This window comes from Papio anubis, chromosome 2, assembly GCF_008728515.1.
Source record: "Papio anubis isolate 15944 chromosome 2, Panubis1.0, whole genome shotgun sequence".
NCBI classification, from domain to species: Eukaryota; Metazoa; Chordata; class Mammalia; order Primates; family Cercopithecidae; genus Papio; species Papio anubis.
The window spans coordinates 102,358,981-102,376,595 of NC_044977.1; the positions used below are offsets into that span (position 1 = coordinate 102,358,981).

Below are 17,615 nucleotides of genomic sequence, written 5' to 3' on the forward strand. Positions count from 1 at the left end.
CTCAAACGCAGATACAGCATTACCTGGAAAGAAGTTAAAGTTTTTATCCAGCAATGCCCAACTTCCCAAATGGTGCATTCCTCATCTTTTACAGGAGGAGTTAATTCTCGAGGATTGGAACATAATCCTCTTTGGCAAATGGATGTCACACATGTTCCCTCGTTTGGGAGACTAGCTTATGTTCATGTATGTGTGGACACCTTTTCTCACTTTGTCTGGGCTACATGCCAATCAGGAGAGTCTTCTGCCTGCGTTAAATGTCACCTTTTGCAATGTTTTAAGGTGATGGGCATTCCAGCTTCTATTAAAACAGATAATGCCCCAGGCTACACTAGCCAAGCTCTAGCTACATTTTTTTTCTATACGGAATATTAAACACATTATTGGTATCCCATATAATTCTCAAAGACAAGCCATAGTGGAAAGAATGAATCTCTCCCTGAAACAGCAGTTGCAAAAACAGAAAAGGAGAGACAGTGACTATAGGACTTCACATATGCAACTAAATCTAGCATTATTAACTTTAAATTTTTTGAGCCTGTCTAAAGGCCAGATGCTATCAGCAGCTGAACAGCATCTACAGAAACCAGCTGCAAAGACAGAAGCAAAACAACTGGTTTGGTGGAGAGATCCGATTAAAAAAAGTTGGGAAATAGGTAAAATAATAACATGGGGTAGAGGTTATGCTTGTGTTTCTCCAGGCCAAAACCAGCAGCCGATTTGGATATCATCAAGACACCTGAAACCTTATCATGAGCCAGATGCTAAAGAAGAGATTTTGGGAGGAACCTGAAGACCCCCCAGCTGCAGCCATGTGGAGACTGGCAATCAGGAAGACATCAGTCTCGGCAAGCAACACTCGTCAGGCACAGCCACCCACCTGGGACCAGATCAAGAAGTTGACACAGATGGCGAAAGAAAATCTGAAGAAAGCGGGATGACCAATTACAATGAATAATCTAATGGTAGCTATGATGGCTATGCTCACCATTGCCATGAGTATTCCCCCAGTAACTGCTGAAACAAAAAACAATTATACTTATTCAGCATATATTCCTTTTCCACCACTTCTACAGCCAGTAACATGGTTAGACCCCCCCCCAATGGAGGTATACACTAATGGTTTTTGGATGCCTGGTTCTGCAGATGATAGAGGCCCGTCTCACCCTCAAAAGGAGGGAAAAATTATGAATATATTGTTGGGATTTGAGCATCTACCTATTTGCTTGGGAAAAGCCAACAGGTGTTTACCTCCCAGTCATCAATCTTGGCTGGCAATAGTGCCTGAACATAACATCTCTGTGGCACAATTACATATGCTTTCTGGTCTTAGTATTTATCACAGTGATTATGCTCCTGTAACCAAAGTTTACCGCCCTCAAAAACCTATCTGTAAAGTAGATTGGACATGGTCAGAAAAAATGAAGGGATTTGCTTGTATCGCAGGGCACGCACAGGTGTTTCGTAATGATTCATATGGCATCGTTATTGATTGGTCCCCTAAAGGGGCACTTATGAGGCTCACCTCTCAATCTGTAGGTAATGGTCACCCTGCATCTAAACAAAATGATATCAGATGGTGGACACTATAAAAAGTACAGCAAGAGTTCCTATTATTTGGGCATATGGTAGTATAGTGACACCTCAATCCCATATGATATGGTCTGCTGTAGGAGCTAAACATAAGGAGTTGTGGAAAATATTAATGGCACTGCAAAAGATAAAGATTTGGGAAGGGAAATATACTAAGCCAACCCAATATAATCCTAATTACATGTTAGAATTGGCTCATAATGATTCAGTCTGGATATAGAGTTGTGTCGGTCCTCCTTTCCTGCTTGTAGTGGGTGATTTAATACTTGATCTCCCTAATCAACATGTGACTTGTCAAGAATGTAGATTGCTTTCTTGTGTGAATTCTTCCTTGTATAATACTGATCATTCAATTTTAGTGGTAAGAGCCCGAGAAGGAATATGGATACCTGTAAAGCTTTCCCGTCCTTGGGAAGCCTCTCCTTCTGTGCATATTATTACTGAAATTCTTCAAAAGATTCTGAGATGCTCTCAGCATTTCATTGCCACTTTAATTTTAATCATTATAGGATTGATTGCTGTCATAGCTACTGCTGCGGCAGCTGGAGTTGCTTTGCATTTCACAGTACAAACAGCAGACTATGTAAATAATTGGCAGAAAAATTCTACTTTGTTGTGGAATTCCCAAGCTAATATAGACCAGAAACTAGCTAATCAGATTAATGATCTCTGACAAACTATTGTATGGTTGGAAGATCGTGTAGTTAGTTTAGAATATAGAATGCAGTTACAATGTGATTAGAATACTTCTGATGTTTGCATTACTTCTCATCTGTATAATGAAACAGAACATGAGTGGGAAAGAGTTAAGAGACATTCAAAGGGTCATACTGGAAATTTATCTTTTGGTATTGCAAAACTGAAGGAACAAGTATTTCAAACCTCTCAGGCACATCCAACGCTAATGCCAGGAACTGAAGTGCCTGAAGGATCTGCAGACGGATTAGCAGCTATTAACCCATTAAAATGGATCAAGACACTTGGAGGCTCTATGACTTTAATGATGATTGTGCTTTTAATCTGTGTTGCTTGTCTTTGTGTAGTCCGCAGATGCGGATCCCGAATCCTGCGAGAAGTAGCCCACCGTGACAAAACTGCCTTTGCCTTTATCACTTTGCAAAAACAAAAAGGGAGACATGCTGGAAAAAGGCCCTAAGGCTGTCATAAAAAGGCCTTAAAGAAACTGGGCATAAACAAGATTTCTGCAGCAATGTGACATGCTCATGATGGCTATGACACTTACGCTGGAGGTTGCTGGTTTACCGAAATAAGGGCAAGGAACACCTGGCCCACCCAGGGTGGAAAACTGCTCAAGGCATTCCTAAACCACAAACGATGGCATGAGCGATCTGTGCCTTAAGGACATGTTCCTGCTGCAGATAATCAGCCAGAGCCTGTTTCTCTGCTCCTTGCTAAGAATGCTTTGTTTCCTATAAGGAATGCTTTTAGCTAATCCATAATCTATAGAAATGATGTTTATCACAGGCTTACTGTCAATAAAAATGTGGGTAAAACTCTATTCGTGGCTCTCAGCTCTCAAGGCTGTTAGCCCCCTGATTCCCACACTGCACTTTATTTCTGGGTCTTTGTCTTCATTCCTCTAGCGCTGGTGGGTTGGGGTCTCCACAACTGAGCTTGTCTCAGTAAGTGGGAAAAAAGGGATCTTTTGGGGGGTGATATAAATATTCTGTATCTTGATTGTGGTGGTAATTTCACAGCTATAGACCTATAGCTGTGAAATACACTTAATTATACATTTTTAATGGATGGCATTTTGTGCATAAATTATACTCAATAATATGGATTTTTTTGGCTGGGCGCGGTGGCTCACGCCTGTAATCCCAGCACTTTGGGAGGCCAAGGCAGGTGGATCACAAGGTCAGGAGATCGAGACCATCCTGGCTAACACAGTGAAACCCTGTCTCTACTAAAAAGACAAAAATATTAGCTGGGCATGGTGATGGGCACCTGTATTCCCAGCTACTCGGGAGGCTGAGGCAGGAGAATGGCATGAACCTGGGAGGCAGAGCTTGCTTGCAGTAAGCCAAGTGGCGGCACTGCACTCCAACCTGGGTGACAGAGAGAGACTCCGTCTCAATAACAATAATAATAATAACATGGATTTTTTTAAAAAGATACTACTAGGGAAAAAGAGGAAGAGAGCAACAAAATTTCACTATAGACAACAAGAGCTCACCAAAAAATGTGGCCTTTACAAAACAGATAAAAACTGTAACCAGACATTCTGCCATGTATTTAACAAATTAAAACTGGCATTTCAGCTGGGCGCAGTGGCTCACACCTATAATCCCAGTGCTTTGGGAGGCCAAGGCAGGCAGATCACCTGAAGTCGGGAGTTCAAGACCAACCTGGCCAATATGGTGAAACCCCATCTCTACTAAAAATACAAAAATTAGCCAGGCATGATGGAGGGCACCTGTAATCCCAGCTACTTGGGAGACTAAGGCAGGAGAATTGCTTGAACCCAGGAGGTGGAGGATGCAATGAGCTGAGATTGTGCCACTGCACTCCAGCCTGGGCGCAACAGAGCAAGGCTCTGTCTTAAAAAAAAAAAAGAAAGAAACCACACACACACACACAACAAAACTGGCATTTCCAGCTAAGAAGGAAGACCAGAGCTACCCCATGCCCCAAAAGCACCAGACCTAAATGGTTTCACAGAAAAATTACACCAAACCTTTTAAAAAGCAAATATTTCTAATACTATTTAAATTATTGTAGAGCGCCCAAAAAGAAGGAAAATTTTTCCAGTTATTTTAGTGAAGTAAATATAAAATTGATACCAAAACCTAACCAATACTGCACCAAAGCACAAACAGCAAAAGGAAAAAAGTAGGAAAATAGACTTTATCAAAAGTAAAAACATTGCTTCAAAGGATCATCAAGAAAGTGAAAAGACAACCCACAGAATGGGACAAAATTTTTGAGATCACATATCTGACAAAGGACTTGTATCCAGAATATATATTTAAAAAAAAAACTTTTACAACTCAATAATAAAAGAGAAATAACACAGTTTTTTTTAAAAGGGCAAAAGATCTTAATAGACATTTCTCTAAAGAAGATATACAAATGGCAAAGATACTCAACATCATTTTCATTAGATAAATGCAAATCAAAAGCTCAGTGAGATAGCATTTCACATCCACTAGGATGGCTGTCATCTATAATTAAAAAGACAGTCAATAATAAATGTTAAGCAAGGATGTGGAGAAACTGGAGGCATCATCTACCAGTGGTGGGAATGGAAAATGGTATAGCTACTTTGGAAAACAGTTTGGCAATTCTTCAAAACATTGAACATAGAGTTCCCATGTGACCCAGCAATTCCACTTTTAGGTAATATACCCAATAGAAATGAAAATATATGTCCACACAAAAACGTATACATTATATTAGTTTGCTCAGGTTGCTATAACAAAATACAATAAACTAGATGGTTTAAACAACAGGCATTTATTTTCTCACAGTTCTGGAGGCTAGAAGTCCACAATCAAGGTGCCAGCAAATTCAGTTTCTGGTGAGGGCTCTCTTTCTGGCTTGCAGACAGCCGCCTTCTCACAAGGCCTTTCCTCTGTGCATCTGCGCATGAAGTGGGATAGCACTGGGGTCTCTCCTTCTTATAAGGAAACCAGTCCTATCAAATTAGGGCCCCACCCTTACAACCTCATTTAATCTTAATTATCTACCTAAAGGCCTCACCTCCAAATACACTGTCATGATGAGGGTAGGTTTCCAACAGATGAATTCTGGGGGGCCACAATTCAATCCATAACATATGTGGATATTCATAGCAGAATAACTCACAATAGCAAAAAAGCAGAACAATTCAAATGTCCATCAGTTGAATGGAAAAACAAACTGTGATATATCAGTGCAATGGAATATTACTGAACCACAAAAAGGAATGAAGTACTGACACATGCTATGACGTGGAAGAACTTTGAAAACATTATGCCAAGTATCTGGTTCAAGTTGGTATTTGAAATAAATAAAAAGCTACGAAAATTTTTAAAAAAGAAAACATTATGTTAAGTAAAAGAAAGCTGTCACATATTATATCTATTCACGTCTATGAAATGTCCAGAATCAGCAAATCCAGAGATAGAGAGTGGACTGTGGTTGCCACTACTGGCAGGAGGGGGACTATAGAGTGGATGCTAATTAATACAGGGTTTTCTTTCCAGGTAGTGAAAATGTTCTAAGATTACATAGTGGTGATGGTGACATGGTTCTTTGAATATACTAAAACCATCAAATTGTACATTTTAAAAGGGTGAATTTTATGGTATGTGAATTATATTTCAATAGAGCCAGTATTCCCGCCCCCCCCCCCCTTTTTTTTGTTTTTTGAGATAGCGTCTTGCTCTGTCGCCCAGGCTGGAGTGTAGTGGCACTATCTCAGCTCACTACAAACTCCGCCTCCCGGGTTCACGCCATTCTCCCACCTCAGCCTCCCGAGTAGCTGGGACTACAGGCGCCCACCACCATGCCTGGCTAATTTTTTGTATTTTTAGTAGAGACAGGGTTTCACCATGTTAGCCAGGATGGTCTCGATCTCCTGACCTCGTGATCTGCCCGCGTCGGCCTCCCAAAGTGCTGGGATTACAGGCGTGAGTGACTATGCCCAGCCCCAGTATTTTCTTTTAAAAAAAAGATATGAGGGAAACAATTATGTTAGTTAAGGAAAAACACATTTCTATGGCTTGATACAGCTGAAGTTTCTTTCTCACTCACGTAAAGCACAATCGGTAGGTGGTGAGGAACACGAGTGGGGAGTGGGGAGTTCTGCTCCATGTAGTCATTCAGGAACCAGGTTGATGGTGGCTCTGTCATGTGCCACATGTGCTTCCAAGGTTGCTCTGGATACCCACATCAGCCAGAAAATGGGAGAAAAGTCAGAGAAGGAGGTTTTGATGGACTAGGTCTTTTAGAGGCCTGATCACATTTTCTTATATTCCACTGGCTAGAACTCAGTCACATGGTTGAATATAACTACAAGCAAGACAGGAGAGTGCCTAGGAAGAAAGGGAAATGAGTTTGGAAGACAGCTTATAAGCATCTGCTAGAAACCTCCCTTCCCCACTTATAGTACTAAAAGGAAAAAATAGTTAGAAATAAATTTAAAAATAATTATCTACATTGGGTAGTTTTTGCATTGTCACAAACCACTTCAAAACTTAGTGGCTCAAAACTATTAAGCTCACAATTCTACTTGCTATCATTGGATGGGGCTCAGCTGCACTCACTCATACATCTGCAGTCAGTTAACGGTAGCTAGAAGGCTCTGCTTCATAGGTAGCTAACAGCAGCTAGGGGCTGGCTGGCTCTTAGGTGAAGAAGTTGGGGCAACTAGGCCACATATGTGCAGCTCTCCAGCAGGGTAGCCTGAGCTTGTTCATTTGGTGGCTGGGCAGAGTTCCAAGAATGACAGCAGAGGCATGTAAGGCTGCTTGAGGCTTAGGCTTAGAACTGGCACAATGCCACTTCCCCTGTTCTATTGAATAAAGCAAATCAACAGGTAGGGAAATGACTCCTCGATGGGAGGAACTGCGCTCACATTGCAAAGAGTGTGGGTACAGGGACGGGTGGAGTATTGTGGTCATTTTTGCCATCTACCAAAATGAGCAAAATCTGTACGTTACACATATTAAAACACATGTGAAGTATTCAAAAGAAGACTTGAACAAATGGAAAGTCATAACATGTGCTTAGACAGGAAGTCTTAATCTCATAAGGTTGTCAATTCTGCCAAGTTAATTTATAAAGATAATATGATCTCAATAAAAATATCAACAACAGGCTGGATGCGGTGGCTCAAGCCTGTAATTCCAGCACTTTGGGAGGCCAAGGTGGATGGATCACCTGAGGTCAGGAGTGTGAGACCAGCCTGAGCAATTATGGTGAAACCCCGTCTCTACTAAAAACACAAAAGTTAGCTGAGTGTAGTGGTATGTGCCTGTAGTCCCAGCTACTCGGAAGGCTGAGACAGGAGAACTGCTTGAACCCGTGAGGTGGAGGTTGCAGTGAGCCGAGATCACACCACTGCACTTCAGCCTGAGCTCCAGAGCAAGACTCCATGTCAAAAAAAAACAAAAACAAAAACAAAAAACAACAATTTGGCTTTCTGGAACCTGAAAAGCTGATTCTGAAGTATATATTGAAAAAGAACAAGAAAGAATAGCCATGGAAACTCTGGAAAAAAAGAGAACAATCAGAGGGGACCAACAATTCTAGATGTTAAAACATATTACAGGCCGGGTGCAGTGGCTCACGCCTGTAATCCCAGCACTTCAGGAGGCCGAAGCAGGCGGATCACCTGAGGTCAGGAGTTAGAGACCAACCTGGCCAACATGGCAAAACCCCGTCTCTACTAAAAATACAAAAATTAGCCGGGTATGGTGGCGCATGCCTGTAATCCCAATTACTCAGGAGTCTGAGGCAGAAGAATCGCTTGAACCCAGGAGGCAGAGGTTGCAGTGAGCCGAGATCGTGCCACTGCACTCCAGCCTGGGTGACAGAGTGAGACTCCATCTCAAAAATAAATAAATAAACAAACAAACAACATATTACAGAGCTGGGATAATTGAAACAATGTGTTACTGGCTTATGAAAAGATCTACCAACCCATGGAACAAAAAACAAAAAGCCCAAAAATGGACCTAAGGAACACAGAAAGTAGCACATGATAAGGCTCACATCTCAAATCATGGAGATAAAGATGGACTTCTTTTTTTTTTTTTTTTTTTTTCTGAGATGAATTCTCACTTTGTCACTCAGGTTGGAATGTAGTGGCGTGATCTCAGCTCACTGCAACCTCTGCCTCCCAGGTGCAAATGATTCTCCTGCCTCAGCCTCCCCAGTAGCTGAGACTACAGGCACCCACCACCATGCTCAGCTAATTTTTGTATTTTTAGTACAGACAGGGTTTCACCATGTTGGCCAGGCTGGTCTTGAACTCCTGACCTCAAGTAATCCACCCACCTCAGCCTCTTACAGGTAAAGATGGACTTCTAAAAACCCAGTTGAGGCTGGGTTTGGTGGCTCACGCCTGTAATCTCAGCACTTTAGGGGGCAGAGGTGGGTGGACTGCTTGAGCCCAGGAGTTTGAGACCAGCCTGGGCAACAGAGTGAGACCCCATCTCTACAAAAAAAATACAAAAAAATTAGCTGGTTATGGTGGGGGCGCACCTGTGGTTTCAGCTACTTGGGAGGCTAAGGAGGGAGGATTGCTTGAGCCTGGGAGGCATAGATCACAGTGAGCTGAATCACACCCCTGCACTCCAGCTTGGGTGACAGAGCCAACTCCTGTCTCAAATAAATAAATTAAATTAAATTAAAACATGGTTGGTGTTACAACAATGGAAGAGTCATCTGGGAAAAATTAAAGTTGGATACAAATGTCACACTATGTACCTGGATAAACTCCAAATATTTTTATGTATGAAAGCTGAAATCTTACAAGAAATAGATAAAAACATAGGTGAGTTCCTTCATAATTTTGGAGTGAGAAAGGCCTTTTAAACTATGACTCAAAATCTAGAAGCAATAAAAGAGACTGGGAAATTCAATGACATAAATACGTGTGTGTGGCAATAATAGCAACAACCCGGCCGGGCACGGTGGCTCACGCCTGTAATCCCAACACTTTGGGAGGCCGAGGTGGGCAGATCACGAGGTCAGGAGATTGAGACCATCCCGGCTAACATGGTGAAACCCTGTCTCTACTATAATATAAAAAATTAGCTGGGCATGGTGGTGGGCACCTGTAGTCCCAGCTACTCAGGAGGCTAAGTTACGAGAATGGTGTGAACCCTCGAGGCGGAGCTTGCAGTGAGCTGAGATCATCCCACTGCATTCCAGCCTGGACGACAGAACGAGACTCCGTCTCAAAAAAAAATAGCAACAATCCATAGCAAGTCAAAAATCAAACAAAATCTGGGAAACATATTTGCAATTCATTTAACAACAGAGGGAATTCCTCCAATATATGAAAAGCTCCTAGAAATTATGATAAGAAATGGATAACCAATCCAAGAGATGATAGGAAATAGATAACCAATCCAACAGAAAAATGGGTAAAGGACATTAAAAACAACTTCACAGAAAAATAAATTCAGGTAGCCCTTCAACGTATGAAAAGATGCTCAACTTCACTCATAAGAGAAATGCAAAGTATATCATTATTCACCTATTGTATTGGCAAAGAATCAAAAGCTCAATAACCCTCACTGTGCTGGCTAGGCTGTGGGAAAACAGGCCCTGTCATGTGTTAGTGGTAGGATGCAAATCAATATAATCCCTATGGGAGGCAATCTGGCCACATCTCCTTGAACCAGCAATCCCATTCCCAAAAATTTAACTTACAAATAAATTGGCACACATCTGCAATGACATATGTAATGTAATCTACTATATTATTTTGCATTGCAAATAAGTCAGTGTCCTCCATTAGGAAATGGTACATCTACACAATGGAATACTACACATCTATAAAAAAGAACACAGAAGTTTTTATGTACTGACATGTAAACACAGCCACATTACTGTGAAGTGAGTAAAGCAAAGTACAGATCAGTGAGTATAGTATGCTTTTTCTTGTGTGAAAGGAGGAAAATAAGAACATTCACACCTTCCTATATTTCCATGTAAAAACACTGGAAGGAGCCTGGCACAGTGGCTCAAGCCTGTAATCCTAGCACTTTGGGAGGCTGAAGTGGGTGGATCACTTGAGTCCAGGAGTTCAAGACCAGCCTAGGCAATATGGTGAAACCCTGTCTCTACCACAAAAGTGCAAAAATTAGCCATGTGTGGTGGCATGCGCCTGTAGTCCCAGATGCACAGGAGGCTGAGGTGGGAGGATCGCTTGAGCCTGGTGGAGGATGCAAGGAGCCAAGATCGTACCACTGCACTCCAGCTTGAGGGACAGAGCCACACCTTGTCTAAAAAAAAAAAAAAAAAAAAAACACTGGAAGGATACACAACAAATGAAAGTCATCTGTAGAGAAGGGATGGAGGGGAGAGATGAGCTCACAGGTGGGATTAAGACTTTTCACTGTTATATGGCCGGGCGCAGTGGCTCACGCCTGTAATCCCAGCACTTTGGGAGGCCGAGGTGGGCAGATCACGAGGTCAGGAGATCAAGACCATCCTGGCTAACATGGTGAAACCCTGTCTCTACTAAAAATACAAAAAATTAGCCGGGTGTGGTGGCAGGTGCCTGTAGTCCCAGCTACTCAGGAGGCTGAGGCAAGAGAATGGTGTGAACCCGGGAAGCGGAGCTTGCAGTGAGCCGAGATCGCACCACTGCACTCCAGCCTGGGTGACAGAACAAGACTCCATCTCAAAAAAAAAAAAAAAAAAAAGACTTTTCACTGTATACTTTTCATTTGAGTTACATATCAAGTGCAATGTAATGCCTGATAACAATATAAAATATTTTTTATTAACATCACCACTTTGGAAGAGAATGTCTTAAGAAGTTAAACATATACCTGCCATATGATCCACTGTACTCCTGGTATGTCATTTCCAAGAGAAATGAAATCATATGTCCATGAAAAGACTTGTATGCAACTCTCATAGCCCTTTGCTTATAACAGTAAAAAAGAGAAACAACCCCAATATCCCTCATCAGGTGAAACCAATTGTAGTCCATCCATACAACATCATACAATGAAATACTACTCGGCGATAATAGGAACCAGCTATTGGCACATGTAGCCACATGGATGAATCTCAAAACCGTGATGTGAAATTTTAAAGGTTTTAAAAAAGAGTACATAATTATGATTCCATCTACACAAAATTCTAGAAAATACAAACTAGTGATAGAAAACACATCAGCAGTTGCCAGTGGGTAGGGGTATGGGGAAGGAGGCACGGGTATGGGGAAAGAGGCAGGAGGAAATTTTTAGGACATGGAAATACTCATTATCTTATTTTGGTGATAGTTTCATGAAAGAATACAGATGTTAAAGCTTCTAACTGTATACTCCAAATACGTACAGTATTGTACATCAGTTATACCTTAATAAAGTTGTTAAAAAAAAAAAAAAACCCCACAGTGTAATTGAGGTGATGGGGAAGGAATGAACTAAATCTATAGGTATCTGGTTTAAAATATCTTGAAAATATAACAGAAAAAAGCAATACCGTATTTTGGTTATGGACACCTTTTTTTAAATGTCCAGTGGAGAGGACTGACTTATTAAATGGAAGAGAGACAGAGGAAGAGAAAATTTTTAAATTTTGAAAGACTAGAAGTCATATAGGGTATGTTCTCAGACCACAATGAAATTAAACTAGAAATCAATGACAGAAAGCTGGAAAAGCTGCAGATTAAACAACATACTTCCATACTTCTTTTTTTTTTTTTTTGAGACAGGGTCTCCCTCTGTTGTCCAGGCTGGAGTGCAGTGGTGCGATCTTGGCTCACTGAAACCTCCACCTCCACGGTTCAAGCAATTCTTCTGCCTCAGCCTCCCGAGTAGCTAGGATTACAGGTGTGCACCACCATACACAGTGCCTGCCACCATGCCTGCCACCACACCCAGCTAATTTTTTTGTATTTTTAGTAGAAACAGGGTTTCACCATGTTGACCAGGCTGGTCTCCAACTCCGGACCTTAAGTGAGCTGCCTGCTTCAGCCTCCCAAAGTGCTGGGATTACAGGTGTGAGCCACCGCACCCAGCCTAAACAACATTCTTCTAAATAATCTATGAGTCTAAGAAGTCTCAAGAGAACTAAAAAATATTTTGAACCAGAAAAAATGAAACTATAACTTATCAAAATTTATGGGATGCGGCTAAGGCATCCCATAAAAAGCATTGTGTTTACAGAGAAAATTATAGCATTAAATGCGTATATTAGACAAGAAGGTCTTAAATCAATCCTCTAAGCTTCCACTTCAGAAAACTAGAGAAAGAAGAGCAATTTAAACCTAAAGCAAGCAGAAGAAACTAAGTAATAAAAATTAGAACACAACTTGAAGAAAACAACAGGGGAAAATCAACAAAACCAAAAGTTGAACTTTGAAAAGATCAATACAATTGATGAAACTCTAGCCAGGATAACCAAAGAAAAAAAGAGACAAGACATAAATTACAATATCAGAAATGACCAACAGCAAGCTATCATCACTACTGGTCCCATAGATCTCATAAGGAGGATAAAAGAATATTATGAACAACACTATAGCCACACATTTGACGGCTTAGTTAAAAAGACCAATTCCTTGAAACATACCAACTACCAAAAGGCAAACCATGCAAGGCCTGCAATAATAAAAAATATGAGAAAGCAAGATGGCTTCTAACCTCGACTTCAATGGGCCGCATTAGCTAGGGGAAAAGAGTTGGCAACACAAAGGTGATAGGTAATGAGAGGCGCACAAAGGGCCAGCTGGGAAGGCTTCAAAGAGGAAGTGTGTCTAAAACAGACAGGGAAGGACACTTTTACCAGGACCTCACAGGGTGCCTCAGAACCAGCAAGTCCACAGTATTACGGACTGAATTGTGCCCCCTCTGCCCCCAAAACTCATATGCTGAAATCCTAACCCCGAGGGCCTTAGATTGTGATTATTTGCAGACAGGGCGTTTAAAAAGGCAATTAAGTTAAAATGAAGTCATTAGGATGGGCCTTAATCCAGTATGACTCGTGTCCTTATAAGAAGATTAGGATACAGATGACACAGACACCAAGCACTCCTGCACCGAGTGACCATCACGTGGAGACACAGCAACAGAGTGGCCACCTGCAAGCCAAGGAGAGAGGCCCCAGAGGAGACCAAACTTCCCAGCACTTTGATTTTAGACTCCTAACGTCCAGATGTGTGAGAATATAAATTTCCACTCTTTAAGCCACCCAGTCTATGGTACCTTGTTATAGCAGCCCAAGCTGAACTCATGATCCTTCTCTCCAAAACCCATTCTTTCCCACAGTCCGACATCCACCCTGAAGGGCAGCCAGAAATCCCACCCTTACACCTCACATTCAATTTTGTAACAGGACCTGTCTATTTTACTACTCAGCTCTCTCCTATCCATCATTTCATACCCGGATGACCTGCAAAAACCTCTTCAATAGTTCTCCATGTCCATTCCAGGCATGCTCTGAATCCGTTCTCCCAACGTCCCCAGAGAGATCTTTTCAAAACACAAATACAACCTGTCATACCTCACCCATACCCCTAGCCCTTATGGCCCTTAGTGGCTGACCACAGCTTTTAGAATAAAGACAAACTCTATACCATGGCCTATGGAGCTCTGCCCAGCCTCCACCTCTCTCTCTCCAGCCTCATTGGCTTTCTTCAGTTGCACGAAGGAACGAACGATGCTCTTTCTTGCCACAGGGCCTTTGCACATGTTGTTCCTTCTGCCTGGAATGCTCTTTCATCACCTGGCCAACTTCCCTTCCATCGCTTGGCTAACTTCACTCACTCTGATCTCTAGCTTAAGCACCACTTCCCTAGAGACCCTCTGGGACTTCCCCTCCCAAGTCTGAGTCACATTCCTTATAATAAGCACTTGGAGAAGTGAGTTCCTTTTCTTCAGAGGCTTTCTCAGAGTTTATAATGAAACACTCTTTTGTGGGAGTCTTTGTTTGATACCAGTCTCCACTACTCAGTGGGAAGCTCTGGGAGAGCAAGGACCATTTCTCTTTTTGGTTCACCATCAAGTCCTAGCACCTGGCACAAAGTAGGTCTCAACTGATGCTTACTGCATGAATGGATGAATGGAATTAGGAAGAAATAGGGGAGATGGCACTCCCAGTATGGGAAAAAAGATACTTGAAAGGTCTGCTGAGACCACCATTCCTGTAGTTTGGCAAAGCCTGAACAGTGCAGTCTGTGAATATAAAAGGTTGTGGGAGAACCCCAAAACCAACACCCACATCACACACGCATGCACATCAGGTACATACCCAAATTCTGGAAGGTCTCTGTCAAAATGCACACTTTCCTCGTAGAAGACATTCAACTCTGCATCAACAGCAACAACCTTTACCTGGAAGGCATTTTTAAAAATGAAGTGTAGAATTTTCCTCGCTTCTACACTGGTCCAGGGGGTACTAACATCACCAGATGAAGCCCCACACCCTAGGAGCAGTTCAGCCCAGAGACCTCCTTGAAGGCAGGGCTGCCTCACCGTAATTGTGGTAACAGAGGACTCATCTGGGTGACAGTCAAAGATTTAGTAAAATGAAGAAACCGAGGCTAAGGAGGAATACCCACATGTCTCAAGGAATCTTTGTTCCCCAAACAGCCAAAGCCAAAATCCTCTAGAGGAAGATGTTCACAGATGAGTTGGTTCATGCACCTGACAAGGAGGCAGGAGAAAGTGCCAGAGAGGAAGGAATGGGAAGCAAGGTTTGGAGGCATCTCTGGGGGTCCATGTTTGCAGAGGCCTGAGACCAGGCAAGGCCATGGGCTGTTCTCACAGGCCGTGGTTGTGGTCCAGAAACATTAATACCCCACTGAAGCAATATCCAAGCTTGGGAGTATAACTACTTTCCTGGACACCTGGGGAAACTGAGGTCTAGCAAGGCAACTCGAGTCATCCAGAGTCCCACAGGACTTTCACCCCAAGGACTGGCCAGAGGCCTGCCTCCCTTGACCCATTCGAGAAGAGGGGTTTGACTGCAACTGTGTATACAAAAGGTGCCCCTGGTCACCCCATGCCCTGTTTGAAGGCAGATTTTGATTTGCTTGCCTGTTTGCAGGGCGTTGGCAGCAGCACATTGTTCCTCTGACCAGCAGTCCTGGGTCCGCAGACCAGGCAAGCTGGTGTCAACGAAGGGCGGTCACAGGGTAAAGTCCATTTGTACACTATGCATTTCACTTTTTTTTTTTTTTTTTTTTTTGAGACAGGGTCCCGCTCTGTCGCCCAGGCTGGAGAGCGGTGGCGCCATCTTAGCTCACTGCAATCTCCACCTCCTGGGCTCAAGCGATCCACCTCGGCCTCCCGAGAAACTGGGACTATAGGTGTGCGTCACCATGCCTGGCTAATTTTTGTATTTTCTGCTAGAGACAGAGGTTTCTCCACATTGCTCAGGCAGGTCTCGAACTCCTGGGCTCCAGCGATCCACCCACCTCGGCCTCTCAAAGTGCTGGGATTACAGGCAAGAGCCACCAGGCCTGGCCCATTTCAATTTTTAAAAAAAGGTTTCGGGCTATAATTTGCTTCCAGGTCACTGGTTGTGCATGTGCGCAGGGCTACCCGCCTGTCTGTTCCCCTGCCTTACAGTAGCTGACTTCCTTCGGGTCCCTGTCACTCGGTGCCCATAACAGCGCACGAACCCACCGAGTCCTCCCGCCCCTCTGGGCACCGGGGGTCCTGCCGAGGGACGCCCGCAGTTTCCTGGGGTAGCGAGGTCTAGGCGGGGTCGAGGCTGCATCTTGCGAATGGGTGGCATTGGCAGGGCATCTCCGGGCGAGGGCACCGGTGCCCCACAGCTGCGCGCGGGGTAGGGGCGCAGGGTCCCGGGAAGCCCGAGAGGTAGGCGCGCCCGCGGCCGGGCCCATGTCTTTCCCGCGTCCGGGTGACAGCCCGCCCCTACCCCCAGCGTAGCGGAGGAGGCGGCCCCGTGGCCCTGCGACCAGGCGACTGTACCTGCTGCGTGCTGAAGTCCCAGCCCAGGCAGCAGCGGCGAGGGGCGTGCTCCGCCATGACCCTGGCGGGTAAGGCTGCGCGTCCGTCAGTCCGTCCGTCCGCACCGCGGCGTGACTGTCGCCGCGCTCCAGCGCCCAGAGACGCAAGGGCCCGCCCCTCGCTCCGCCCGGCCGGACTGTGGACCCGAGTCACGAGGCGGGCTTGCGCTCTGGCGCCGCCTGCGGGACGACGCGAGCCGGCACCGCGTCCTGTGCAATCGACAGTGCCCCCACGCAGCCGGCTTTCCTTCCAAGCGCACCCACTCTGGTCCTCCCCATCTTCATCTTCTCTCTACATGGGCCTTGCCTTGACACAGTCTGGCTTCCCTTAGAGGACGCCTGGGCCAGAGGTTTCAATTATAAGCCAGCTTGTCTCTCAGAGGGACCCTGCCTGTCCTTCTGGAGGCCCTATGCCTGCAGTCCTCTGTGGCTGTATCTTGGCACTGGAACAGCTGTCCACCCATGGGGGTGACTCAGGGGCCACAGGGAAATGGGCCCTGGGGTTGGAAGCACTGGATCCTGACAAGCCCCGCCTAGATCCAGCAAATCTGAGTGGTTCCCAGTGTGTCACATCCCTGCCGTGTATTTAAACTCAGAGCTCCTGACGCCCCCACGGGGAGACACTCATTCCTGGAGTCAACTGGTATTGATGGTCTAAATGTGTGCCAGACGTGGTGAAGGGGAATGGGAACCAGAGTCAGACTCACTCCCTTTATTCATGGAGCTGAGGGCACCTGTCCCACCAGCTACATCCTCCTGGTCCCTAAGACTGACTGCTTTCCAGAATTCCTCCCCCAACCCAGCATGTGAGAGTCTCCTCCTACGAACTTCCCAGCCCACCAGTGCCCTTCTCATGCACTTGCAATGGTCTGTCTCCCTTGCTGAACTTGAGCTGCTCGGAGTCTACATGGGATCCTCTTCATTGCTGGAACAAGAAGGGGCCAACTTGTCCTCCAAGACATTCACAGCTTATTGGGGACACAGCCCCTCTAGCAGTCACCACCTGTGACAATAGACAAATACTGGATACTAGCTAGATCGCAAACAATTAGGCAACCTGCTGAGCACATTTAATCCTCACAATGATGCTGGGAAGTAGGTAATATTATCTCCACTTTTAAAACATTTTAAATAAAGGTATCTAATCTAATAAAGGTAACTAATCTAATTAAGATTAGATTACTGCATTTTAACCTAATCTTAACTGATTGATGACTTTTTTTTTTTTTTTGGACAGAGTTTCGCTCTTGTCACCCAGGCCGGAGTGCAGTGGCGTGATCTCAGCTCACTGCAACCTCCACCTCCCAGGTTCAAGTGATTCTTCTGCCTCAGCCTCCCATGTAGCTGGGAT

At 44.3% G+C, this 17,615-nt stretch overlaps 1 protein-coding gene across 6 annotated transcripts in view; it reads right to left on the bottom strand.

Moving 5' to 3' along the window:
- Nucleotides 1-17,380, bottom strand: part of XYLB (xylulokinase) — an 82,253-nt gene extending 64,873 nt beyond the window's left edge. For 2 of the 6 annotated variants that reach the window (XM_021934554.2, XM_003894668.4), the window contains exons 1-2: nt 16,227-16,369; nt 14,539-14,621 (exon numbers count right to left, since the gene is read on the bottom strand). In XM_021934554.2, coding sequence (XP_021790246.1) covers nt 14,539-14,621; nt 16,227-16,283 — 140 coding nt within the window. In that variant the 5' untranslated portion in view covers nt 16,284-16,369. Of the gene's footprint in view, nt 1-5,051; nt 6,477-14,538; nt 14,622-14,848; nt 15,454-16,226 lie in introns of those variants that run through there. The other 4 variants (XM_017955587.3, XM_021934553.2, XM_021934555.2 and 1 more) reach the window with 3 other exon arrangements.
- Between the last annotated feature and the right edge of the window lie 235 nt (nt 17,381-17,615).